The sequence below is a fragment of the Gopherus flavomarginatus genome, chromosome 1 (assembly GCF_025201925.1).
Source record: "Gopherus flavomarginatus isolate rGopFla2 chromosome 1, rGopFla2.mat.asm, whole genome shotgun sequence".
Taxonomy (NCBI): Eukaryota; Metazoa; Chordata; order Testudines; family Testudinidae; genus Gopherus; species Gopherus flavomarginatus.
In genome coordinates, this window is record NC_066617.1 from 282,220,477 (window position 1) to 282,247,957 (window position 27,481).

General features: G+C 43.8%; 1 protein-coding gene across 1 annotated transcript in view; it reads right to left on the bottom strand.

The window, feature by feature from the left end:
* Nucleotides 1-705: 705 nt before the first annotated feature.
* LOC127043643 (uncharacterized) overlaps nucleotides 706-27,481 on the bottom strand; it is a 1,006,231-nt gene continuing 979,455 nt past the window's right edge. The window contains exon 4 of the mRNA XM_050937629.1: nucleotides 706-1,391. Within this exon, the coding sequence (XP_050793586.1) occupies nucleotides 706-1,391 (686 nt within the window). The remainder of the gene's footprint in view (nucleotides 1,392-27,481) is intronic.

Consider the following 27,481-nt stretch of genomic DNA (forward strand, 5'->3'; position numbering starts at 1 on the left):
TTTCCATCCTGAAACCTTGTATGGGATTGCTGGCAATGATGCTGTTAGAAGTAAAGATATCTGCCTCTAACTCAAGGGTAGAGCGAATTAATGTTGATGACTTGTTAATGACCAGGGTTCAGTTTCCAGACGTAGCCTGTTTTCTGCTACAAAAAAAGGAAGTTAAATCCACTCTGAAGGTTACAAGTAAATACCATAAAACAGGAATTCATATTTGGACACAGACATGTTCCCCGAGGGAACAGTTTTGAGCTTCATTAAAACTCTGCTTTTTAGTATTCATTTATTACTGTTCAGAATATTTCATACCATACTCAGTAATTAAATTATGTACCAATAAAACAAATACAAACATCCATTAATAACATGTTGTAGGATCACACTTTGTGTTTTGTCCCTCATGGAGATACTTAAAAGATAAAGATGAAACCCCAAACAAGACAAAGTAAAGCTCTGCAAGCTTGGCTGGCAGTATAGGGCTGGGACTGGGACTAGGGAGAGGTGGGCAGGCAGCTTCTCAGCTCAGGGGAAGGGATCTAGTGATTGGGGGCAGAGTGGAGGGCAGGAAGAGGTGGAGTGGGGATGGGTTTTAGGGGACAGAGTGAGGTGGTGCCTCAAGGGAGGGAGCAGAGCCAGAATGGGGCACCCGCTGGCAAAACCAAAAGTCAACACCTATGGACTTCAGTGTACAAATTGGTATCTCAGTCATATACATTCTAAGTCTCTGGAATAGAAAGGCTTGAGAGAATTAACATGGTACACTTTAGGCTTTAGTGAGGAATTGGGAAATGCTATGAGGTAGTTTACAGCTCCCAGGCGCTCTTGGACCGTGAATGGCCCTTCCCATGATGCTTCCATCTTATGGGCCTGTTGCGCCTTCAAGACCATAACCTGGTCTCCTACCTTGAAGGAACGTTCTCTGGCATGTCTGTCATACCAGGCCTTTTGCTCTTCTTGAGCATCCTTTAGGTTCTCTCTAGCAAGGGCTAAAGAGTGTCGGAGGGTGCTTTGTAGGTTGCTTACAAAGTCCAGAATGTTAGTTCCTGGAGAAGGCGTAAACCCCTCCCATTGCTGCTTCACCAACTGTAATGGCCCCTTAACCTCGTGACCATACACAAGTTCAAATGGTGAAAACCCTAAACTGGGATGTGGTACAGCCCTGTAGGCAAACAGCAACTGCTGCAACACTAGGTCCCAATTATTGGAGAATTCGTTGATGAATTTTCGTATCATGGCCCCCAAAGTTCCATTGAACCTTTCCACCAGGCCATTGGTTTGATGGTGGTACGGGGTGGCAACCAAGTGATTCACCCCATGAGTTTCCCACAGTTTTTCCATGGTCCCTGCCAGGAAATTAGACCCTGAATCTGTAAGGATGTCGGAGGGCCAACCTACCCTGGCAAAGATGTCTGTTAAGGCCAGGCACACAGTGTTAGCCCGGGTGTTGCCTAGAGCTACTGCTTCCGGCCATCGGGTAGCAAAGTCCACTAAAGTCAGTACGTACTGCTTTCCTCTGGGCGTCTTTTTTGGGAAAGGCCCAGAATATCCACAGCTACTCGCTGAAATGGGACCTCAATTATGGGGAGTGGCTGGAGAGGGGCCTTGACCTGGTCTTGAGGCTTTCCCACTCTTTGGCATACCTCACAAGACCGGACATACTTGGCAACATCCTTGCCCATCCCCTCCCAGTGGAAGGACTTCCCCAACCGGTCCTTGGTTCTGTTCACCCCAGCATGGCCACTGGGATGATCATGGGCTAAGCTTAAGAGCTTCCCCCGGTACTTAGTTGGAACCACCAACTGTTTTTGCGGCTGCCATTCTTCCCGATGTCCACCAGAAAGAATTTCCTTGTATAAAAGTCCTTGGTCTATAACAAACCGGGATCGATTAGAAGAGCTGAGAGGCGGTGGGGTGCTCCGTGCCGCCGCCCAAGCTTTCTGAAGGCTGTCATCTGCTTCCTGCTCAGCCTGGAACTGTTCCCTTGAGGCTGGGGTCACCAGTTCTTCCTCAGACTGTGGACTTGGGCTTGGTCCCTCTGGAAGCGATGTAGGTGATGGGGTTGTTTCCGTTGCTGGTGAACTGCTCTCCGCTGGTGCACCTGAGGGTATTTCAGGCTCTGGCTGAGCCTTTTGGGTATGGCTGTCTGTTGCTTCTGCCAGTTTTGGCTCGCTGGCGCCCTCTGGCGTTGAGTTTGAAGATGTAGTTGCACTTGCTGGTGCTGGTTGCTGTTCCAGTTCCGGGCCTGGGACTGGAGATGCTGTGGCTGTTTCAGTGGTAGGCATGGAATCCGGGTCCACTACCTCTGTCTGGGTCTCTGGTAACACAGACGGGGCCTCTGTGGACGGCTCAGGAACAGGAATGGGTCTGGAAGCTTGCCTGGTTTGGCTACGTGTAACCATTCCCACTCTCTTGGCCCGCCTCACCTGGTTGGCCAAGTCTTCCCCCAGTAGCATGGGGATAGGATAATTGTCATAGACTGCAAAAGTCCACATTCCTGACCAGCCTTTGTACTGGACAGGCAGTTGAGCTGTAGGCAAGTCTACAGCTTGTGACATGAAGGGGTAAATTGTAACTTTGGCCTTTGGGTTGATGAATTTGGGGTCAACGAAGGATTGGTGGATAGCTGACACTTGTGCCCCCGTGTCTCTCCACGCAGTAACCTTCTTTCCGCCCACTCTCAAATTTTCCCTTCGCTCCAAGGGTATTTGAGAGGCATCCGGGCCTGGGGATCTTTGGAGTGATGGTGGTGTAATGAATTGCACTCGCATGGTGTTCTTGGGACAGTTGGCCTTGATATGTCCCAGTTCATTACACTTAAAGCATCTTCCATCTGATGGGTCACTGGGCCGAGGTGAGTTACTGGAGACTGGTGAGGTTGAAGGGTAGGGTATCTGTGGCTTTACTTGGGTGGTATGTGGGGTCTTTGGCTGTCCTCGGTTGTAGGGTTTATGGTCTGTGTGCCCCCTGGGGTAATCGTTCCCCTTGACAGTAGCTTTCTTGCTTTCTGCCAGTTCCATCCATTTGGCTCCAATCTCCCCCGCCTCAGCGATATCTTTGGGATTTCCATCTTGTATGTACCGTGTGATGTCTTCAGGAACACCATCCAAGAACTGCTCCATTTGTATGAGGAGGTTTAGTTCTTCCAAGGTTTTAATGTTGTTTCCTGTTATCCAGGCCTCATAGTTTTTTGCAATGTAGTAGGCGTGTTTGGGAAATGACACCTCGGGTTTCCACTTTTGGGTTCTGAAACGCCGACGGGCATGATCTGGGGTTATCCCCATTCTGTATCTGGCCTTGGTTTGAAAAAGTTTATAGTCATTCATTTGCTGCTTAGGCATTTCAGCTGCCACCTCTGCTAAAGGTCCACTGAGCTGTGACCTCAATTCTACCATGTACTGGTCTTCGGGGATGCTGTACCCAAGACAGGCTCTTTCAAAATTTTCCAAGAAGGCCTCGGTGTCATCACCTGCCTTGTAGGTGGGAAATTTCCTGTGCTGTGGAGCAATAATGGGTGCCGGGTTGTTAGGGTTGGCTGGCACATGCAGCCCAGCTTTTGCCAACTCCAGTTCATGTTTTCTCTGTTTTTCCTTCTCTTCATTCTCTTTTTGTTGTTTTTCCATTTCTTTTTGTTGTTTTTCCATTTCTTTTTGGTGCTTTTCCATTTCTCGGCGGTGGGCCAACTCTTCTTCTTCTTGTTTCCTTCGGTGGGCGAACTCTTCTTCCTCTAGTTTTCTTTTGTGTGCTGCCTGTTTGATTTGTTCTTCTCTTTCTTTCATCTCCATCTCTTTTTGTTTTATTTCCAGTTCCTGTTTGTGTTTTTCCATCTCTCGCCGGTTTTCAGCTTCTTTGATTTGTTCTTCGGCCTCAATTTTTGCCTTAGAAGTCATGGTTCCTGTTTTCTTGTGTTGGGGTGCCCTCCGGTGTTTATCTTCTGAACTGCAGGTTCTCTTGCCTCCTGAAGTCTGCCTAGCAACAGTGCCTTTAGCTAATCTTCAATGTTAAGTAAACCTGAAAAACCACTTTATTTGCATGCATATAGTGCTGGAACTTGCCTCCTAATGGGAGGGCTATTGCATGACAAAAGACCCTTAACAGTCTGGTAATGGCTTCTTGCTTAACATGCAAGCCACAACTGCCAGAGAGAGCAGAAAAAAAAATTCTCTCTGGTTCCCTTTTAAAACCAACTGTTTCTCTCTGCTAAAAAGCCCTTAGCAGAGAAGAGAAAAATATAATATTCCTACTGGCTTCTGGATTCTTTCTATCCCTTAACCGCTGCACACCATATCATAACCTTAGTCCCAGATTTGGACCTTAGCGTCCAAAATATGGGGGTTAGCATGAAAACCTCCAAGCTTAGTTACCAGCTTGGACCTGGTACTTGCTGCCACCACCCAAAAAATTAGAGTGTTTTGGGGCACTCTGGTCCCTCTGAAAAAACCTTCCCTGGGGACCCCAAGACCCAAATCCCTTGAGTCTCACAACAAAGGGAAATAATCCTTTTCCCCTTCCCCCCTCCAGGTGCTCCTGGAGAGATACACAGACACAAGCTCTGTGAAACTACACAGAGTGACTCCCCCTCTCTGTTTCCAGTCCTGGAAACAAAAAAAGTACTTTCCTATTCCCCCAGAGGGAGTGCAAAATCAGGCTAGCAAATCCAACACACAGATCTCCCCGCTTCTTCCTCCCACCAATTCCCTGGTGAGTACAGACTCAATTTCCCTGAAGTAAAGAAAGAACTCCAACAGGTCTTAAAAGAAAGCTTTATATAAAAAGAAAGAAAAATACATACAAATGTTCTCTCTGTATTAAGATGATACAATACAGGGTCAATTGCTTAAAAGAATATTGAATAAACAGCCTTATTCAAAAAGAATACAAATCAAAGCACTCCAGCACTTATATTCATGCAAATACCAAAGAAAAGAAACCATAGAACTTACTATCTGATCTCTTTGTCCTTACACTTAGAAACAGAAGACTAGAACGTAGAAACTACTTCTCCAAAGCTCAGAGAAAGCAGGAAGACAGACAAAAGACTCAGACACAAACTCCCTCCACCCAGAGTTGAAAAATCCGGTTTCCTGATTGGTCCTCTGGTCAGGTGCTTCAGGTGGAAGAGACATTAACCCTTAGCTATCTGTTTATGACAATGTTAATTTAAGCAAGTGTGCATCCTTATAAATTGGTCTGTCCATGCCATCAGAATAAAGGTGCTGAGCAATGATGAGTTTAGATAGGTAACCTACATAAAACTTTAAGAAGTACCCTATATTTTCTGAAACCAAATCTCTCTGCAGTGGCAATGCTGCCATATCAGTGCTACATATCTTTTTATTGAATGATAATTTTGGCATTTTTATTCCAAAAAATGTGCAGTGAATAAGGAGGAAAACAAAGTATTTGCAGGCAATTGTAGTTGCCAGAAAGGTTGCATTTCAGCTGGTGCATGTGAAACCTAGTAAGACTACACAGTGAGTGACAGCAGCTGAATTGTGTGAAAGCAAGTCCCTAGAAGGCAGGGAGCAAGTCAAAACTAAAATACTATTATGAGCTGAGTGAAACATTGTTATAGGTAGGATTAAAATCCCATTGACGTTGGTACGTGTGAACTCACTCTTTGCTTTACATAACTGTAAACATGAACATCACTTAAGACAAAAGGTGTGTGTGAACCCATTAAGGAGCTTTTGGGCTGGGTATTATTTTGGATAGGTGAATGTGGGTGTGTGAGAGAACACACAAAAACTGAGGACATGGACAAGAACAGAGAGGGACAAAGGGGGGGAAAAGCAAGAAAGCCTCTGAGCACAGTTCGACTGGAAAAAGCTAGAGAGCAAACTTTTGGATCTCTTTGCTACAGAGACTTGGAGCTACAAGATTAGAAACTTTTCCTTTTATTCTTGGTTCTATCTGTATACAGAGACATAGACTTTGTACATTCTTTGCAAATAAACAAAAATTAATCACAAAAAAAAATCAGACTCCATCAATTTCTACTTCCAACAGGAACATTCCCAGGACCCTGAAATCTGACTGGCCACTTAGGTCAACTAGGGCAACAAACACATGAATGTAGGATACTGCAGAATGCATTCTTCCAAAGGCGCTGTATATGATCCATATTAATTTATTTGAATGCATGTAATTCAGTTTCATGTTGGACATAACAATAAAACAGGTTGTTGGACAATCTGGTATAATTTAGTAAATACTCCAAAATGCAAGGGATATATGAGAGACTAAATTTTAACACTTGGTCTCACTAAAATCCAGATAAGCCCTTTTCTCATTCACTGCACACCTTGTGCAATTTTCCAAATGTAGGTAAGCTAGCCACACAAGAATTAGCGTTGCCAGTGTTTGCTTAAACTTGTAACATCCACAGCTATCATTTTTTAAAAAATACTGCACATTTTCAGAATCCCATATTCATAATTAAGTCAAATCAAAATCAGTTTCTACCAGAACATTCAAATACACATCTCCCTAATAAGCACTCTTACACTGCCAAATTTCACTATACTGCCCCCGCTAGAGCTAGTCACAAACATTTTGCACTAGAACTAGTCACAGTCACAAGATTTTTATATAGTTTTTTTTAATCTCCTCAGACTCACAACATGGATTATTATTGCCTAAAACAGAAAAAAATGTATTTTTGTCAGAGACTAAGTTTAGAAAATTTTAGCACAGATGGTGAAAATTTCAGATTATTAGTAATTGAAAACAATGGATTAGAATGGAAGCTATTATGTAACCTTAAACACTGGTCCTCATTACAGCTCCTGTTATAATACAGATATGGGTGGGAAGCAGACTTTGTGCACTGTTTTGGGAGATTCCTGAGATTCTATGTGTCATAAAAGAGATGTGAAGAGTATTTGAGCTTTTTCAGTGACATTTTAGACTCCATAATAATAAAGCCACTCAACAGGGCAGCTGGCCCAAGCACAAAACCTCAGAAGTCTGTTTAGTGACTAAAGCCTTTGTTTATTGGTGTTACATCATCAGCTCACCAAACTCCTCTCTCCTTTAAATGATCAAGCCTGTAAGTTATTTTGTGAATGTCATAAACAGATAGCTAAGGGTTAATGTCTCTTTCACCTGAAGCACCTGACCAGAGGACCAATCGGGAAACCGGATTTTTTCAACTTTGGGTGGAGGGAATTTTGTGTCTAAGGTCTTTTGTTTTCTGCCTGCCTGCTTTCTCTGAGCTTTGGAGAAGTAGTTCTACTTTCTAATTTTCTGTTTCTAAGTGTAAGGACAAAGAGATCAGATAGTAAGTTCTATGGTTTCTTTTCTTTGGTATTTGCATGAATATAAGTGCTGGAGTGCTTTGATTTGTCTTCTTTTTGAATAAGGCTGTTTATTCAATATTCTTTTAAGCAATTAACCCTGTGTTGTATCATCTTAATACAGAGAGCACATTTGTATGTATTTTTCTTTCTTTTTATATAAAGCTTTCTTTTAAGACCTGTTGAAGTTTTCTTTACTTCAGGGAAATTGAGTCTGTACTCACCAGGGAATTGGTGGGAGGAAGAAATCGGGGAGATCTGTGTGTTGGATTGCTAGCCTAATTTTGCATTCCCTCTGGGGGAATAGGAAAGTACTTTTTGTTCCAGGATTGGGAACAGAGAGGGGGGAGTCTCTGTGTAGTTTCACAGAGCTTGTGTCTGTGTATCTCTCCAGGAGCACCTGGAGGGGGGAAGGGGAAAAGGATTATTTCCCTTTGTTGTGAGACTCAAGGGATTTGGGTCTTGGGGTCCCCAGGGAAGGTTTTTCAGGGGGACCAGAGTGCCCCAAAACACTCTAATTTTTTGGGTGGTGGCAGCAGGTACCAGGTCCAAGCTGGTAACTAAGCTTGGAGGTTTTCATACTAACCCCCATATTTTGGACGCTAAGGTCCAATCTGGGACTAAGGTTATGATATGGTGTAGCAGCGGTTACGGGATAGACAGAATCCAGAAGCCAGTGGAAATATTTTATTTTTCTTTTCTCTGCTAGGGGCTTTTTAGCAGAGAGAAACAGTTTGGTTTTAAAAGGGAACCAAAGGAAATTTTTTTTTTTCTGCTCTCTCTGGCAGTTTGTGGCTTGCATGTTAAGCGAGAAGCCATTACCAGACTGTTAAGGGTCTTTTGTCATGCAATAGCCCTCCCATTAGGAGGCAAGTCCAGCACTATAGGCATGCAAATAAAGTGGTTTTTCAGGTTTACTTAACATTGAAGATTAGCTAAAGGCACTGTTGCTAGGCAGACTTCAGGAGGCAACAGAGAGCCTGCAGTTCAGAAGATAAACACCGGAGGGCACCCCAACACAAGAAAACAGGAACCATGACTTCTAAGGCAAAAATTGAGGCCGAAAAACAAATCAAAGAAGCTGAACACAGGCGACAGATGGAGATGAAAGAAAAGGAAGAAAGCATGAAACTGGCAGCCTTCCAAAGAGAACAGGCAGCCCAAGAGGCAGCACAGAAAAGAAAACTAGAAGAAGAAGAGTTGGCCTACCGAAGGAAACAAGCAGAAGAAGAGGCGGCCCACCGCCGAGACATGGAAAAACACCAAAAAGAAATGGAAAAACACCAAAAAGAAATGGAAAAACAACAAAAAGAAATGGAAAAACAACAAAAAGAGAATGAAGAGAAGGAAAAACAGAGAAAACATGAACTGGAGATGGCAAAAGCTGGGTTGCATGTGCCAGCCAACCCTAACAACCCGGCGCCAATTATTGCTCCACAGCACAGGAAATTTCCCACCTACAAGGCAGGTGATGACACCGAGGCCTTCTTGGAAAATTTTGAAAGAGCCTGTCTTGGGTACAGCATTCCCGAAGACCAGTACATGGTAGAATTGAGGTCACAGCTCAGTGGACCTTTAGCAGAGGTGGCAGCTGAAATGCCTAAGCAGCAAATGAATGACTATAAACTTTTTCAAACCAAGGCCAGATACAGGATGGGGATAACCCCAGATCATGCCCGTCGGCGCTTCAGAACCCAAAAGTGGAAACCCGAGGTGTCATTTCCCAAACACGCCTACTACATTGCAAAAAACTATGAGGCCTGGATAACAGGAAACAACATTAAAACCTTGGAAGAACTAAACCTCCTCATACAAATGGAGCAGTTCTTGGATGGTGTTCCTGAAGACATCACACGGTACATACAAGATGGAAATCCCAAAGATATCGCTGAGGCGGGGGAGATTGGAGCCAAATGGATGGAACTGGCAGAAAGCAAGAAAGCTACTGTCAAGGGGAACGATTACCCCAGGGGGCACACAGACCATAAACCCTACAACCGAGGACAGCCAAAGACCCCACATACCACCCAAGTAAAGCCACAGATACCCTACCCTTCAACCTCACCAGTCTCCAGTAACTCACCTCGGCCCAGTGACCCATCAGATGGAAGATGCTTTAAGTGTAATGAACTGGGACATATCAAGGCCAACTGTCCCAAGAACACCATGCGAGTGCAATTCATTACACCACCATCACACCAAAGATCCCCAGGCCCGGATGCCCCTCAAATACCCTTGGAGCGAAGGGAAAATTTGAGAGTGGGCGGAAAGAAGGTTACTGCGTGGAGAGACACGGGGGCACAAGTGTCAGCTATCCACCAATCCTTCGTTGACCCCAAATTCATCAACCCAAAGGCCAAAGTTACAATTTACCCCTTCATGTCACAAGCTGTAGACTTGCCTACAGCTCAACTGCCTGTCCAGTACAAAGGCTGGTCAGGAATGTGGACTTTTGCAGTCTATGACAATTATCCTATCCCCATGCTACTGGGGGAAGACTTGGCCAACCAGGTGAGGCGGGCCAAGAGAGTGGGAATGGTTACACGTAGCCAAACCAGGCAAGCTTCCAGACCCATTCCTGTTCCTGAGCCGTCCACAGAGGCCCCGTCTGTGTTACCAGAGACCCAGACAGAGGTAGTGGACCCGGATTCCATGCCAACCACTGAAACAGCCACAGCACCTCCAGTCCCAGGCCCGGAACTGGAACAGCAACCAGCACCAGCAAGTGCAACCCCATCTTCAAACTCAACGCCAGAGGGCGCCAGCGAGCCAAAACTGGCAGAAGCAACAGACAGCCATACCCAAAAGGCTCAGCCAGAGCCTGAAATACCCTCAGGTGCACCAGCGGAGAGCGGTTCACCAGCAACGGAAACAACCCCATCACCTACATCGCTTCCAGAGGGACCAAGCCCAAGTCCACAGTCTGAGGAAGAACTGGTGACCCCAGCCTCAAGGGAACAGTTCCAGACTGAGCAGGAAGCAGATGACAGCCTTCAGAAAGCGTGGGCGGCGGCACGGAGCACCCCACCGCCTCTCAGCTCTTCTAATCGATCCCGGTTTGTTATAGACCAAGGACTTTTATACAAGGAAATTCTTTCTGGTGGACATCGGGAAGAATGGCAGCCGCAAAAACAGTTGGTGGTTCCAACTAAGTACCGGGGGAAGCTCTTAAGCTTAGCCCATGATCATCCCAGTGGCCATGCTGGGGTGAACAGAACCAAGGACCGGTTGGGGAAGTCCTTCCACTGGGAGGGGATGGGCAAGGATGTTGCCAAGTATGTCCGGTCTTGTGAGGTATGCCAAAGAGTGGGTAAGCCTCAAGACCAGGTCAAGGCCCCTCTCCAGCCACTCCCCATAATTGAGGTCCCATTTCAGCGAGTAGCTGTGGATATTCTGGGCCCTTTCCCAAAAAAGACGCCCAGAGGAAAGCAGTACGTACTGACTTTAGTGGACTTTGCTACCCGATGGCCGGAAGCAGTAGCTCTAGGTAACACCCGGGCTAACACTGTGTGCCTGGCCTTAACAGACATCTTTGCCAGGGTAGGTTGGCCCTCCGACATCCTTACAGATTCAGGGTCTAATTTCCTGGCAGGGACCATGGAAAAACTGTGGGAAACTCATGGGGTGAATCACTTGGTTGCCACCCCGTACCACCATCAAACCAATGGCCTGGTGGAAAGGTTCAATGGAACTTTGGGGGCCATGATACGAAAATTCATCAACGAATTCTCCAATAATTGGGACCTAATGTTGCAGCAGTTGCTGTTTGCCTACAGGGCTGTACCACATCCCAGTTTAGGGTTTTCACCATTTGAACTTGTGTATGGTCACGAGGTTAAGGGGCCATTACAGTTGGTGAAGCAGCAATGGGAGGGGTTTACGCCTTCTCCAGGAACTAACATTCTGGACTTTGTAAGCAACCTACAAAGCACCCTCCAACACTCTTTAGCCCTTGCTAGAGAGAACCTAAAGGATGCTCAAGAAGAGCAAAAGGCCTGGTATGACAGACATGCCAGAGAACGTTCCTTCAAGGTAGGAGACCAGGTTATGGTCTTGAAGGCGCAACAGGCCCATAAAATGGAAGCATCATGGGAAGGGCCATTCACGGTCCAAGAGCGCCTGGGAGCTGTAAACTACCTCATAGCATTTCCCAATTCCTCACTAAAGCCTAAAGTGTACCATGTTAATTCTCTCAAGCCTTTCTATTCCAGAGACTTACAGGTTTGTCAGTTTACAGTCCAGGGAGAGGATGCTGAGTGGCCTGACGGTGTCTACTACGACGGGAAAAAAGACGGTGGCGTGGAAGAGGTGAACCTCTCAACCACCCTGGAACGTCTGCAGCGGCAACAAATCAAGGAGCTGTGCACTAGCTTTGCCCCATTGTTCTCAGCCACCCCAGGACGGACTGAACGGGCATACCACTCCATTGATACAGGTAATGCTCACCCAATCAGAACCCCACCCTACCGGGTGTCTCCTCATGCCCAAGCTGCTATAGAACGGGAGATCCAGAACATGCTACAGATGGGTATAATCCGCCCATCTACCAGTGCATGGGCATCTCCAGTGGTTCTGGTACCCAAACCAGATGGGGAAATACGCTTTTGCGTGGACTACCGTAAGCTAAATGCGGTAACTCGTCCGGACAACTACCCAATGCCACGCACCGATGAGCTATTGGAGAAGTTGGGACGTGCCCAGTTCATCTCTACAATAGACTTAACCAAGGGGTACTGGCAAGTACAGCTAGATGAACCTGCCAAGGAGAGGTCAGCATTCGTCACCCATGCGGGGGTGTATGAATTCAATGTCCTTCCTTTCGGCCTTCGAAATGCACCCGCCACCTTCCAGAGGCTGGTAGATGGTCTACTAGCTGGACTGGGAGAATTTGCAGTTGCCTACCTCGATGATGTGGCCATTTTTTCAGACTCCTGGCCCGAACACCTACTACACCTGGAAAAGGTCTTTGAGCGCATCAGGCAGGCAGGACTAACTGTTAAGGCCAAAAAGTGTCAAATAGGCCAAAACAGAGTGACTTACCTGGGGCACCAGGTGGGTCGAGGAACCATAAACCCCCTACAGGCCAAGGTGGATGCTATCCAAAAGTGGCCTGTCCCAAAGTCAAAGAAGCAGGTCCAATCCTTCTTAGGCTTGGCCGGATACTACAGGCGATTTGTACCAAACTACAGCCAAATCGCTGCCCCACTGACCGACCTGACCAAAAAGACCCAGCCAAATGCAGTTAAGTGGACTGATGAGTGTCAAAAGGCCTTTACCCAGCTTAAGGCGATGCTCATGTCTGATCCTGTGCTCAGGGCCCCGGACTTTGACAAGCCATTCCTAGTAACCACAGATGCATCTGAGCGTGGTATAGGAGCAGTGCTCATGCAGGAAGCAACAGATCACAACTTCCATCCTGTTGTGTTTCTCAGTAAGAAACTGTCTGAGAGGGAAAGTCACTGGTCAGTCAGTGAAAAGGAATGCTATGCCATTGTGTACGCCCTGGAAAAGCTACGCCCATATGTTTGGGGACGGCGGTTCCAACTACAAACTGACCATGCTGCACTAAAGTGGCTTCATACTGCCAAGGGGAACAACAAGAAACTTCTTCCTTGGAGTTTAGCTCTCCAAGATTTTGATTTTGAAATTCAACACATCACAGGAGCTTCTAACAAAGTAGCTGATGCACTCTCCCGTGAGAGTTTCCCAGAATTCAGTAGTTAAAAAGTGTTCTTAAAATGTAGAAGTCTGTTAGTTATATACTTAGGAGTATATGTAAAGGTGTATGTGTTGTATTAATCTGTTTATTTTCAAGTTCTAGAAGGAAATCGCCGCCAGTGAGCTTCCCCACTATCTGCAATTTGGGGGGCGTGTCATAAACAGATAGCTAAGGGTTAATGTCTCTTTCACCTGAAGCACCTGACCAGAGGACCAATCAGGAAACCGGATTTTTTCAACTTTGGGTGGAGGGAATTTTGTGTCTAAGGTCTTTTGTTTTCTGCCTGCCTGCTTTCTCTGAGCTTTGGAGAAGTAGTTCTACTTTCTAATTTTCTGTTTCTAAGTGTAAGGACAAAGAGATCAGATAGTAAGTTCTATGGTTTCTTTTCTTTGGTATTTGCATGAATATAAGTGCTGGAGTGCTTTGATTTGTCTTCTTTTTGAATAAGGCTGTTTATTCAATATTCTTTTAAGCAATTAACCCTGTGTTGTATCATCTTAATACAGAGAGCACATTTGTATGTATTTTTCTTTCTTTTTATATAAAGCTTTCTTTTAAGACCTGTTGAAGTTTTCTTTACTTCAGGGAAATTGAGTCTGTACTCACCAGGGAATTGGTGGGAGGAAGAAATCGGGGAGATCTGTGTGTTGGATTGCTAGCCTAATTTTGCATTCCCTCTGGGGGAATAGGAAAGTACTTTTTGTTTCCAGGATTGGGAACAGAGAGGGGGGAGTCTCTGTGTAGTTTCACAGAGCTTGTGTCTGTGTATCTCTCCAGGAGCACCTGGAGGGGGGAAGGGGAAAAGGATTATTTCCCTTTGTTGTGAGACTCAAGGGATTTGGGTCTTGGGGTCCCCAGGGAAGGTTTTTCAGGGGGACCAGAGTGCCCCAAAACACTCTAATTTTTTGGGTGGTGGCAGCAGGTACCAGGTCCAAGCTGGTAACTAAGCTTGGAGGTTTTCATACTAACCCCCATATTTTGGACGCTAAGGTCCAAATCTGGGACTAAGGTTATGATAGTGAACAAATGCATTTTTTCAACTTTGAAGAGAAAATGTTCTCACATTATTCATTCAACCAATTTAGGAAGGCTTGATGCACTAATTACACACAGTTTCTTTTCTATTTTCCTGGTAAATAACCTGTAAAGGTTTTCCAATTGCTCATTAAAACATTTGATGTCTGCTAATGTTCCTTTAAGGGGTTTTTCATACCGCCTGCATGGTGCAATAAATATTAAACTGAAAATAAAGAAGCATGTATGCAAACTTTTAAGAAACAATAAAAACATGTTTCTTTGTGTGTGTGTGTATGAGTGTGCATGTGTGCACAGTAGCAGTACAGCTTCAGGCAAAGAAGTCTGTGTTTTTAAATGCAGAAAAAAACTGCCACAGCAGAGCAGCAATAATTTGAATTTTTAAAACTAGAAAGGTCACACTGGTCACTATAATGAGACTACAGAGGTACATCAGAGACCTAAAGATGTTAGAAAACATATATGACCTAGTTTATAATTGGGCTTGTTACTACAGCTGTGGAGCTATTGGGCCTGGTTCTCCTCTCATTAACACTTCATTTGTTTAGCTCAATAACTCTATTGAAGTCTGTTAAGTTATAGTGCTGGAATATTAATGAATGAAAGCATCAGAGCTATTCCTCATAGGCTTGACTAACTTTGTGATCTACCCTGAGTAAGAAGCAGTGCATAGCTGCATGGATTTCCGTACACTCCCCCTGAATTTTCCCAACACTCACCCACTTTTGTGAAATAGTTACATACAGTGTTGCCAATTGAGTGGATTGTTTGGATATTTGAATTGAAATTGAAACATTAATACACACTTTAAAAGCATATAAAGCGTATGATAAAATACATGTATCTGAAAAAGTATAATAGATTTGAAAAGTAGGAACATGGACTAGCTTCCTTATACAGCTGTTGTTTTTTATGACAATGTCAGTGTATTCATTTCGGTGATGGTGGCCAACCGAATAATTTCAAATTATGATTTGTAAGCAAAGTCTTAATGAGCTCTCCCTGACAGCTAGTGATGAGGTGGTAGCTGAGGGGAAAGGCTTTAGAACCAGATTGTACTTATCTTCACACTTAATCTACCTAGGTATACAGCAAACAGAGCTGTGTTGCCCAAGTGATAGATTTTGGCTGAGGTTGAGTTACAAATCACTTGAATGTGGTGTGTGTGTGTGCGGGAGGGAGGTATGAAATGTTGTTATTCTTATTGTATGAGTAAAGGGCTGTAGAACTGTACTTAGCCTATGCAGATTGAGAATCAAGAGAGAGGTTGAGAACATGTGTTTTGCTTGATGGTCTGCCTGAGTTACAAGTACTATTTGACCAGCCCTTCTCCACTGTTTAAAGACAGAACTGATTAGGCTCCATGTTAGGCCTGGTCTACACTACGCGTTTAAACCGAATTTAGCAGCGTTAAACCAATTTAACCCTGCACCCGTCCACACAACAAGGCCCTTTATATCGATATAAAGGGCTCTTTAAACCAGTTTCTGTACTCCTCCCTGATGAGAGGAGTAGCGTTGAAATTGGCATTGCCATGTTGGATTAGGGTTAGTGTGGCTGCAAATCGATGGTGTGACTGCTCTGCAATCTGAACTCGGATGCACTGGCCAGGTGGACAGGAAAAGCCCCGCGAACTTTTGAATTTCATTTCCTGTTTGCCCAGCTTGGAGCTCTGATCAGCACGGGTGGCGATGCAGACCCAAATCCAAAAAGAGCTCTAGCATGGACCATATGGGAGATACAGGATCTGATCATATGGGGAGACAAATCTGTTCTATCAGAGCTCCGTTACAGAAGACAAAATGACAAAGCATTTGAAAAAATCTCCAGGCAGAGGCACAGCAGGGACTCAGCACAGTGCTGCGTGACAAGTGTAACGGAAAGCCAAAGAATCAAATGGACGCTTATGGAGGGTGGGAGGGGGGACTGAGGACTTCAGCTATCCCACAGTCCCCGTAGTCTTTGAAAATATTTGCATTCTTGGCTGAGCTCCCAATGCCTGAAGGGTCAAAAACTTTGTCTGGGGTGGTTCAGGTATATTTCGTCAATTTACCCCCCTTTCTCCCTGTGAAAGAAAAGGGAAAAAAATCGTTTCTTGCCATTTTTCAATGTCACCGTATGTCTACTCGATGCCGCTGGTAGATGCAGTGCTGTGGCGCTGAACAGCAGCATCCCCTCCCCTTCCTTTCCTGATAGCAGATGGTACAAAATGGTGGAAAACCATCATCAGCCCATGAGTGCTGCTGGCTGGCCTCGGTGAGGTCGGCCGGGGGCACCTGCGTAAGAATGGGAATGACTCCTTGTCATTCCTGACAGACGGTACAAAATGCTGGGTAACCGTCCTTATCATAGCAGCTGGAGGCTGAGCTCCATCATCCCCTCCCCCTTTTGTGTCTAAAGAAAAGATTCTGTATTCCCTGGACTATCATAGCAGCGGGAGACTGCGCTTCTCTCCCCCTCACCCTTTAATGTCCTGCCTGGACTATCATAGCAGCTGGAGGCTGCCTCCCCATTTTATCTCGCTAAAAAGTCAGCGTTTCTTATTCCTGCATTCGTTATTACTTCATCACACAAATGGGGGGACACTGCCACAGTAGCCCAGGAGGGATGTGGGAGGAGGGAAGCAACAGGTGGGGTTGTTGCAGAGGCACCCCCTAGAATGGCATGCAGCTCATCATTTCTGCGGGATCTCTGGGGCTCTGACCCAGAGCAGCTGTGCTCTCTGGCTCTCTAGTAGACTTGCCCCATATTCTAAGCAGGACTGACTCTATTTTTAGACAAAACATAAAGAAGGGAATGACCCGGGGAGTCATTCCCATTTTTGTCCATGTGCCCCTGGCAGACCTCAGTGAGGACCTCAGTCATGGACAAAAATGACTGATAACCATCATCTAATCACCAATTTACAATGGCAGACCGTGCAATAGGGATGGTAACCATCTCTGCTACCTTGCAAAGGCAAATTAATGCTGCTGTGTAGCGCTACAGTACCGCCTCTGTCAGCAGCATCCAGTACACATACGGTGACAGTGGCAAAAGGCAAAACAGGCTCCATGGTTGCCATGCTATGGTGTCTGCCAGGGCAATCCAGGGAAAAAGGGCGCGAAATGATCGTCTGCCGTTGCTTTCACGGAGGAAGGATTGAGTGACGACATTTACCCAGAATCACCTGCAACACTGTCTTTGCACCATCATGCATTGGGATCTCAACCCAGAATTCCAATGGGCGGGGGAGATTGCGGGAACTATGGGATAGCTACGGGATAGCTACCCACAGTGCAATGTTCCAGAAATCGACGCTAGCCTCGGTACAAGGACACACACCACCGAATTAATGTACTTAGTGTGACCGTGTGCACTCAACTTTATACAATTTGTTTTACAAAACCGGTTTATGTAAAATTGGAATAATCCCGTAGTGTAGACACACCCTTAGTTTCTTGTTTTGTTAAGTGACCACTACAGCTGAAATCACTGATAATCAAGTCTAAGTGCTTAGACCTGTTGTGGGACAGTGTTTCTGTGGAAGAGATGACCCAGTCTGCACTAGCAGCAAGGTTCCCCCACTGAGAGCTCAGCTGAAATCACTGAGAATTGGGTGGAACCTCAGGAGACGAACTCGCAGAGGTCACAGGTGGCAGCAGAAGATGATAGTGCAGGGCCATTGGCAACAGAGCAATGGAGTGAACGGTGGCACAATGAACAACAGTGGCCAGAGCGAACAATGAGTAGCTGGAGGTGAACTCATGTGAAAGAACTTCTGAAATCTGAATCTCCACTGACCAAAGACAACAACCATGAGTGTTAATGAGGCTGTTAAGAATCCTGGAGACACAACAGCATTCATGCAAACAAATATGGCTGTGGCATGATACTTTCTATTTGAGCAAGAGATATCATACACTACAAATTGGAGGCCAATGCTAAGTGCATTGTCACTTGTTCATCCTGAAGTTGAATACTAGTTCTGAACAAGACCAACAAATACTCACTATCTTTCTGCAAGAAACTCAAGTGACTAGCTAGAAGCATGTGATGTAACAGTGAAAGACTCAACAGTTGAGAAAGTGAAGAACTCTCTCAGCACATTCAAAAAATTTGCATACATGGCTGATGAATGCACTGATGCAAATGGGCATCAAGTATTAATTACGTCATTGTGGATGTTATCTTGATGTCAGTGGTAGGCCAGTAGATGCATTTCTAAATGTTCAAGTTATAGAAGACACATTGGCTGCATCTGTGACAACCCACATCTTAGAAGAGTTTAATGCTTCTCAATTGGACCCGAAACAGATGGCATTTGATGGAGCTGAAAACTTCTCTGGAAGACATGGTGGAGTACAAGCTTTGCTCAGAGAAAAGTGTAATCCTAATCTATCCTGTACACACTGTAGAGGCCATCGACTCCAAATAGCACTATTATGAGCTGCAGACTCTTCAAAAAACATTAAAAATCTATAAATTTAATGTCTTCATTATGTTCTTTTTTCAGCAAGAATCCAAAAAGACTGAATACCTTGGAAACTATAGAAGATACATTAGGAATGAAGTTCAAATTAGTCCAACCTGGGAAAACCCTCTGGTTTTCTCATGAGCGATCCTTGGCTGTTGTCTTAAAATTACTCCAGCCATTATTACCGGCTTTGAAAAGTATCTATCAAGATGGGATGGATCTAAGTAGGGAGGCTGGTGGATTACTTTTGCTACTATGTCCAGAGAAGACTATTGCTACTCTCTCTCTTTTAAGTCTATTGTTGAAACCACTTGGGTCATTAAACAATGCCATCCGGGCATCTACTACAGCAGTAGTAGATCTTTGTCCAGAAATAGAAGCTACTTTTGGATGAATCAGAGAGCTATCCACTGAAAAAGTACTGGAAGAAGCAAAGACTTCAGTCCAGAAGTTGACTATGAAGGCATTTATATTGAATCCTTAAGTGAAGAGGACAAGAAGTGTTTGTTAAGGCAACTGAAAAAGTACACAGACTTGATTCTTGTTTCACAACAGTGACTTCTAGATTCTACTCAACCTCTATGTAACTTTATATATCCCTGTCCTATAAAACACTGACAGTTACATGGAGTGAGGCACTACCAGCAATGGGGCTGCCATGTGCTCAGGACAGAATAGAGGATTTGAACACAGAGTGGAATATCATACGATGAATGAATGAAGATTTGACTTCAATTTCTTTTTTATCATCTCTAGTGGCTCGACCTGATCTTTGTGCTATGTTTCCTGGGATGAAAGAAGTAAGAATTCATCTCTTTCTACTCTCAGTCACAACAGCTACAGTTTAGTGTTCTTTTTCATTATTGAATAGAATTTTGTGTTCTGAAAGAAGTCGCCTTCTGCCTGATCATGTGAATGAACTAATGAGCATATCAATTGAAGGAATGGAAGTATCGGACACATGAGAAGCCACCAAATATGAACACATTGCATTCAAGAAATTCATTAACAGAGTTGTGCAAAATTATAACAAGAAACCAAGAAGGATGTAGATGTTGTGCTTCATAGAAGGCTTGAGTAGCCAACTTTACTTTGTGTGATGATTTTAGAACAGGAGTTAAATCTAATAAAATGGCCATGAAATATTTTTCAGTTTTTACTGTGGTGCCATACAGCCCTCCTTTGCCCTCACGGTCTCACACCTCATCAGCCCTGACCGCCTTTCCCCCTAAATTCGAACACACCCTCTAATTTCAATTCCTGGGGAAAACATTGCATAACTGTTCTGGACAGAGCAGACCAGGAAATGATTTATGATTTAGAGTCACAATTCCTCCACTGCTCCTACCTTTACTTTGTGGGGTGGAATAAGTTATTTCATGTTTTTTCATGAACCAGCTTATTACCACCTACTTCTGTTTGCCCAAACTACTACTCTGGCTAGTGACTAGAGGTAAAATCCAAGAGTTCTCCAGCTATACACCTTTTTCACTTCCTCCCTAAACACTTACATATAGGGTAGGATTACCAAGACACAACCCTTACTTGTCCTCCCATGACAGAAGTCACAACCTATGCAAACCCTTGCAGGGTACTTCTCCAGATGGTCAATTTTATGCATGTAACTAGTCTCATTACCTGTATGAATAGTTCCAGTGAAGTCAAAGTTAAGCAAGTGTATAAGACTTTGCAGGACCTAAACCTTTTCTGTTCAGATTTAGAGCTAGTTTTGAAAGAAATGCAATATGTCATTTAAGATGGTGGACTCCACTTTATTTCCATATGTCTTTTATTATTATTTACCCAGATTGGTCCCCATAGTATTGGGCAATTTACGAACACATAATAAATGACAGTCCCACTTCCAAAGACCACACAGTTTGAAAACACAAACATTCTTCAAAGCAGCTTGTGCTTCTGTAACCCCCGAATTTGCCATTCCTCATGTAAGTTCAGGACATGACAGTACTGCAATAGTGTCCACTTCTGGCTAAAAAACAAATACCACATAGTTGGAAATAATCTTAGGCCCTCAGAGGCAAGGCTATGCATCTGCCTGTTTACAGTTTGCTAATCAGAATGGGAGGATTGGACAGGGAGTTAATGTTCCATGAGAATGGAAGGAATGTTCGGACAGTTGACCTTGGTTAAGTGTCCCGACATACAAGTTTTATTGTTGTTATTACAAAAAATACTGGAAATGATTTAATAATAGAGATGCTGAGTAGTTTGCTGATATTAGGAGTATTGGTGACACAGTAGGGGTAATAATGGTGACCCTCTTTGAGTCACTATGAGTTATGTGCTTTGTTGAAGTTAGCTATAAAAGATTAGGCAAAAGGATACACTTTGGAGCAGTTCGAGGAAGCTTTTCTTCGGGCAAGGAGCTGACACCCCAAACTCCCTAGTGGGAAGGCAACTGGCCATCGATGACCTACTGTCACTTATTGAAACCATTTCAGACTTTGGTAATTATGTCTTGAAATGCTCAAACCCGGTTGCTATAATATAGATGTGCATGTGTGTGTGTGCACTTGAGATGCCATGAAAAGTAGTTTTAGATAAAAACACTCTGGTTTGTATCAATCATGCATCAGGTGGAGAAGCTGTGTCCCCACTGATTTATTCCTGACTCCTCCTGGAGAGAAAAAGTAAAGTTACCACTGCTTTTGATTCTGAAACCCTTATATAAATAACACTTATATAGTACTTTTTTTTTGCTTGTTTTTTTGTCTTTTCAAAAGAAAGTTTACATTGCACAAGTCATTTAGTAATAAATAAAAAACAAATCTATTGCTCCACTAATTGCCACAGACACTGCGTGAGAGGTTTTGGTTTTAATGTCTAGCTGTGAAATGTCTGGAAGCTCGTAGGCTGTGAACATTTCTAATGTCAAGTCAGGAGCTTTTTTTACATCATTTATTAGTTCATTTTTTTCCCATAATATGATTATGTATACTGTTCTGCCAATATTTGCAATATGCATTCCAATGGGCAAAATTGGTAGAGAAGCAGTCTAAGCCTTGGGCACAGAATGAGTACGTTTCTTGAGTCTCCTCCTTCCCCACATTCTTACACTCATGAAACAGCCCAAAGAAAAGGGAATGGGTGTCAGCATCTTTTCTAATTATCTTATCCCACACCAATACAGAGTAATGTGCTTTGACCTCATTATTTTTCCCTCCATTGTGCCCCAAATGCTGCACATTCGATTGCATTATATTCATAGCTCTTAAAATGGTTACAGATGAAGTTGTTTTTAAAAGTGCATATTCAGGCTTAGTCCTTGGTTTGCTCTAAAAGTAACCAACCATTGCACCAGAGGTAGCAAAAGCTCTTTGACATATAACTTCACTCTCATAGTAAACTTTTGCCAAAAAGTGCCAAGATAATTCAGTCCTCATTTAAGAGTATAAGTGCTATACCTTCCAACCTATGGATGGCACTTATTATCCTGCATGCCATTTGAAATAATGGAAAATGATGGGCATATGCCAGTTTCTTCTCATGCTGTTGGATGAAGGCCTGCAGTTGTGCCTGCCCAGTCTTCAGACAGCCAAGGAGCACAGCTGGGACACAGAAGAACCAACTGATTGGATACGGCTGTCAGGTGGCTTGCTATTAAGCCTAGCCACTGCAGAGGATCAGTGGCTGTTCAATGCACATGCCTGTGTGTTATCAGCATCCTTGTGCCTGCCTCACTCAAAGTCCTGCTCCTGCCCTGTGTCCTGCCTCATTCCAGCCCTGATCCTGCCTTGGAACCATCCCTGCTCTTGTCTTCTCTGAGCTAGGTTTTCCAACCCTCCAGAATTGTCCTGGAGTCTCCCGAAATAAAGATTAATCTTTAATTAAAGATTATATCATGTGATGAAACTCCAGGAATATGTCCAGCCAAAATTGGCAACCCTATCTCTGACTCCAGATTACCCAGCTCTGACCCTTGACTCTGATTCCTGGCTCCAGCTCTGTCCTGATCTGTGGCTCTGGCATTCAGACTCTGACTTTGGTTTTCACCTTCGGCTCTGACCCCTGGCACTGACTTTGTCTTGACCTTAAGCTCTGGGATTTGGACTCTGACCACTAGGCCTGACCACCTATGAGCCAGTCTCCTTGCATATACACAAGTATCCAGATTGTTAAAGAAGAAATAGAGGGAGGCAAATCAGAAAGTCAGTACTGGCAGCACATTTTGTACTAGGCTATGTACTGATCAGTAATCTGACTGCCCTTCTGCTTGAGGAAATGTCAGCCTGGCTTTTTTGTTTTAAAGGAACAGTGATAATAACTGCAAACTCTATGCTAAGTGAAACATTTGACAGCAAAGAATGTGAGAGTTGGATTGTGAGATTGAAAGCAAAATTGAAATAATTATTTTGATAGAGTAGAGAGATCACAGGGTCTTTAGAAGTATATTTCTGAAAAACAAAGCACTGCAGGCTATCTGCTAGGTCAAGTAAATCTCAGCAAAACAGATTAGAGTTCTTAGAAGTTTCAAGATTTAAAAAAATCCCTACTATAACCTTCTAAATGGCAACTGGGTACCCAAAGCAACAGAGTCAACAACTACAAAAAGCACATGGAAATAGTCAGCCATCCATGAGTCCAGGGAACATAGGCATGATTCACATTGGGGTCTACTCTATATTTAAGTTATTTTATTTAATTAAAACATGATTTTAAATTCCAGGTTAAGTACATTTAAATATATGTAATTATCAAGAAAAACAGAATGGCTTTGCCAGTTTCTTGTACCATCCTGACTCTCCATACTGGAAATAATGGTTATGAGCACAAGATTTGTTCCCCTAAACAACTCCACGCTCTGTGTGCACACATGGTATAAACCAGGTCCCATGGAAGTCAATAAGAGTTTTTCCATTGATTTAATTGGGCCAGGATTTCCGCCAAATTCTTTTCTTTGGCTGGCTATAGGCTGCTTGAAGGCATGGAATTCCTTTATCCCTTGTTCTGTTCCTCCTGCCATATCTTCTCCTGCAAGCTGATGCTACATTACTTCGCCATATGTCAACATCACCTAGAATTCCTGAGCTACCCTCTTACTCTTATTTACTTTAGCCATTAAGTTTTTGATTAAAAATTAACAAATAGGTTCTTGCATGACTGCTGGGAGTATGCAAATGGTATCCTGCCTGCAATCGATAATCTTAGCAACAGCTTTGCCCTTTATATGAGAAAACGATTGAGCTTTTGGTTGATTTCTATCAAGGTCAGTAGTACTCAAAATGCTTAGTATTCTATGGAGACACATTTCATCATGATCTAATGCCCCTTTTGCTCTTTGTAGATAACCACGAACAGCATACAAAATCAGGGTATTCACTGAAGTATGTGCACTGAAATGAGTAAGGACTCAAAGTGGAATTTTGTATACATTTCGTTTCTGTACCAGTATTGACTGATCAGCTCTTGTCCAACAATGTGGGTAATTGACAGCCCATTTATACCACCAGACTCCTGACTAGAGCTGATCAGCAAATAACTTTCCCATCCTCCTATATAATTATCAAATCAAAACTTTCATTTGGATAAAATCAAAGTATTTCATTTCATTTTTGACCATTTTTATTTACATAAAAGCCATACCTTAACTTACATTTTGGAATGAAAAGTTGTTCTGAACCAAAAAATGGAACTCGTCATTTAGAAAATGTTGAAATGGGAAGCTTTAAAACTCTTTAAAACTCTTTAAAATTCAAAATAGGAAAATTGTCAAAACTGGCCCAATCCTGTCAAAAGCTTTGTTTTTGACAAATCAGTATTTGATGAAGAAAAAAATGTTTAATGGAACAATTCCTTGCCAGCTCTGCTCTGACCTTATTTTCATAGAACTGATACGAAACAATCACTGACACAACCCCAGAATCCAGGTGAAACTAATAAAATGAGCAGAGAGTTGCAAATGATGTAAACGGAGTCTGGATGAGCTTTCCTCTGACATCTAGTGGTGAGCTTAGAAAAAGACTGCAGAAGGGTTGTTATCCTTGTTGTGTGAACTGAGGGAGGCACAACTGTACCTGGCATACCCCAATGGAGGGACTCACCCTCAACTGAACAACATTCTCTAGACAGGGGACATGGGTTCCAAACTAGCTCTCCCAATCAGCGGAGAGAGGGTGGGGACAGGTACTTGTACCTGGGGGGGGCTGTTTAAGAGTCCTAGGCACCATTTAACCCTTTCTCTCTTCATGGTATAATAAAATAACTCATTTAGACTCAATTGAGAGTCTTGTTATCTAGGCAAATTAGTATTCCTACACCTTGCTGATCCCTACCTCTCCCAAGGGAAGCCAACACAATGGGGGAGTGAATAGAAAATTAGGGAAAGGTGTTTGTGTTACCTGGGGTTTTTAGGACCCCCAACAGAGTTAATACAACTATTTCACTCCAAGCGGTGTCAAGAATAAATCAACAGGAAAACAGCAATTCTGTCTGATCAAAGATTAAATGCAAGTAAGCATGTTCTTGTCTAACATGGCAGTTTATTAGATTTAAGCATATACAAACATAAGCAATAGGTTTAGAACATCCCAGATATTTACCTAACATGAGAAATGATATTGAGTAATTAACAGCCAGTTCGCAGTGGCCAGTTTCTCCCGCCAAGGTAGAACACTGCTCCAAAATACACTATATTATCTAATCTTTTATCACTAACTTTTGCAAGACACATAGGTCATAATGACCCCTACAAAATCATCACTTTTCCTAACTTTCAATAAACTTCTAATATCAGAGGTGCTCAGTCTCAAGGTCTTCCACCCACTTATCTTATTTCAGTCTCAGTTGTTGACTTGTCTTTCCCCTCCTCCCATTCTGATTAGCAGAAACTATAGCTAGTTTTGATCTTGCTTCTGAAAACCTATCTTCAAAATAACCCTTAACTATGTGGTGCTCTATTTAATTAATTCATAGTGACTGAGTGCATATAATATGATTACAATTAGCTTAATCATATTTTGGGGTATACACACCCCTCAAATCCAGAGCAACACCAGTAAAAATCTGTTCTATCCATAAATTGGGCAAACAGTGGCATGAGATGCAGGAAGGGGCTTGTACATGAGGCTGTGCAGAATCGATCTGGTTGCTAACTTATTTTGGCTGTGTAATGTCTCAGCAGAGACATTCCCCACTAACCCTCACTTAGAATCTCTGCCATGCTGGATATGGATAAATGTGGCAACCATTGATGTACCTCTGTCTCTCAGACCTCATGAGACTGAACCATGTCCTCAAACATAATGCAGTCTTCAGCTCTGCAGGGTTGCAGGCTGGTCTGTTAAATGGGAGAATCTGAAGGCATCTCCCCTGAGATCCATGTTCTGACTGGGACTGAAAGGCATTGGTGTAGGTGAGAGTTTAACCCCCCTCTCCATCGACTGTCTGGATTATTAGACTATCCTTCAAATGACTTTCAGTGGGTATACCCCTGTCCTTCATATCAGTCCTGCCCAAGCACACCAGCCAATGCCAGTGAAGAATTCTTACAGTCAGTAGGGTCTTTCAGGGACCCACAGACTGGCTACAGTGTAAGTTCACCAGTCTCTCATTGGATGAACTGAATATTCATTACCAGATTCCTGAAAACAGGAAATGGCTCAGCTTTGGAATTTCTTCCATATCTCTCCTTGTGTGCCCTCAGGTGGGCATGGGGAGAGCAGATCAAGTTCTGAGATGAGCAAAGTCACCCCTCGGATGGAATCCTACTTGCCCCAAATGGTTCACACTCTGTGATAAGTGCACATTGTGCTATGAACAGAGGTTTTTTTTTCTGTCTCCTCCGTCCATCCTGTCCACCCGGACAGGAACTAGAATGCACTTAACTCAACTTTTGATGGAATTATTTAAGAGCAGGGCATCAGGACATATTCTATCTCATGTCTCTCCCCCTGCCCTGTGGAAGAGAAATGTCCCTTCCTAGCATGGGGCACAGCAGCTTTTCACAAGCTGAGCTACTCTGGTGAGAGAGACCTGTGTCCTGTATGGGCACTGCGGACCTCCCTGGGAGGTAGCACTGTTCCTGCAAACTAAATTCCAGTTTGTAGGGGTGTATAGGAAGAGGCTGCCATTCTTGGGCTTGCCACCATGACAGTATGGCTCCCATTTGTTCTGTATACGGACCACGATAGCTACACAGTTGGGTTGGGGAAGTAAGGGGGTGAATCAGAAGTCTAGGCTAAAGGGCTTGGGTGATGCAAGGCCTATACATCCTACATGTGGCTGTTTGAAGAGAGGCAGATGCAGGTGGTGGGCCATAAGCACCACAGGCTTTAACCACGTCTGCTTCCTTCCCCATGTCTATCATATAGAATGTATTGGAGCAAGCCTATGGCTGGGGATATGGATTTGTGGGCACACCTTTGTGCACTCGGCTTACAAGAAAGTGTAATTCAACAAAGTGTTTGCAGTTGGCCTCGCTGGATGTAACTTTTCTCTTTTTTTTTTGGCACAGCAGATAAGGCATGCGCTGGACTAGCTCATGCCTGTTTTGCATGGGCTAATGCCCCATGGGACACTCTAGACATCATTGTTATCCACTTATGGGTGAAAAACCCAGGAACATGCCACTGGGCCCAACAGATATGAAAGTCTAAGTGGGATGTTGGACTGCTGGTGGACACTTTTGCCAGTGGTGGGATAGTATGGTTGGAGATACTAGCCTGCAGCCTCTGGCAGACTGCAGTACACCCACAAAAAAGGTGGATAGGACCTGGAGAAAGGCCAAATGGAAAAGATATTGCTGCTGTTCAGCTGCACTCCCTGGACTGATTTTATCAGGAGGACAGAGTACACCTCTCTGATATAGGTCCCGATTTGTTCCTGGATTATCTCAGTATTGGGCTGGATTAACTTCTAGATAGCTCATGAAGGGTGGGGTGGAGGCAACCAAGCTGATGTTTGAGCCTCCTTGTGGCAGGAACTTGCTGATTTAGACTGCAAATCCAAAAAATTAAT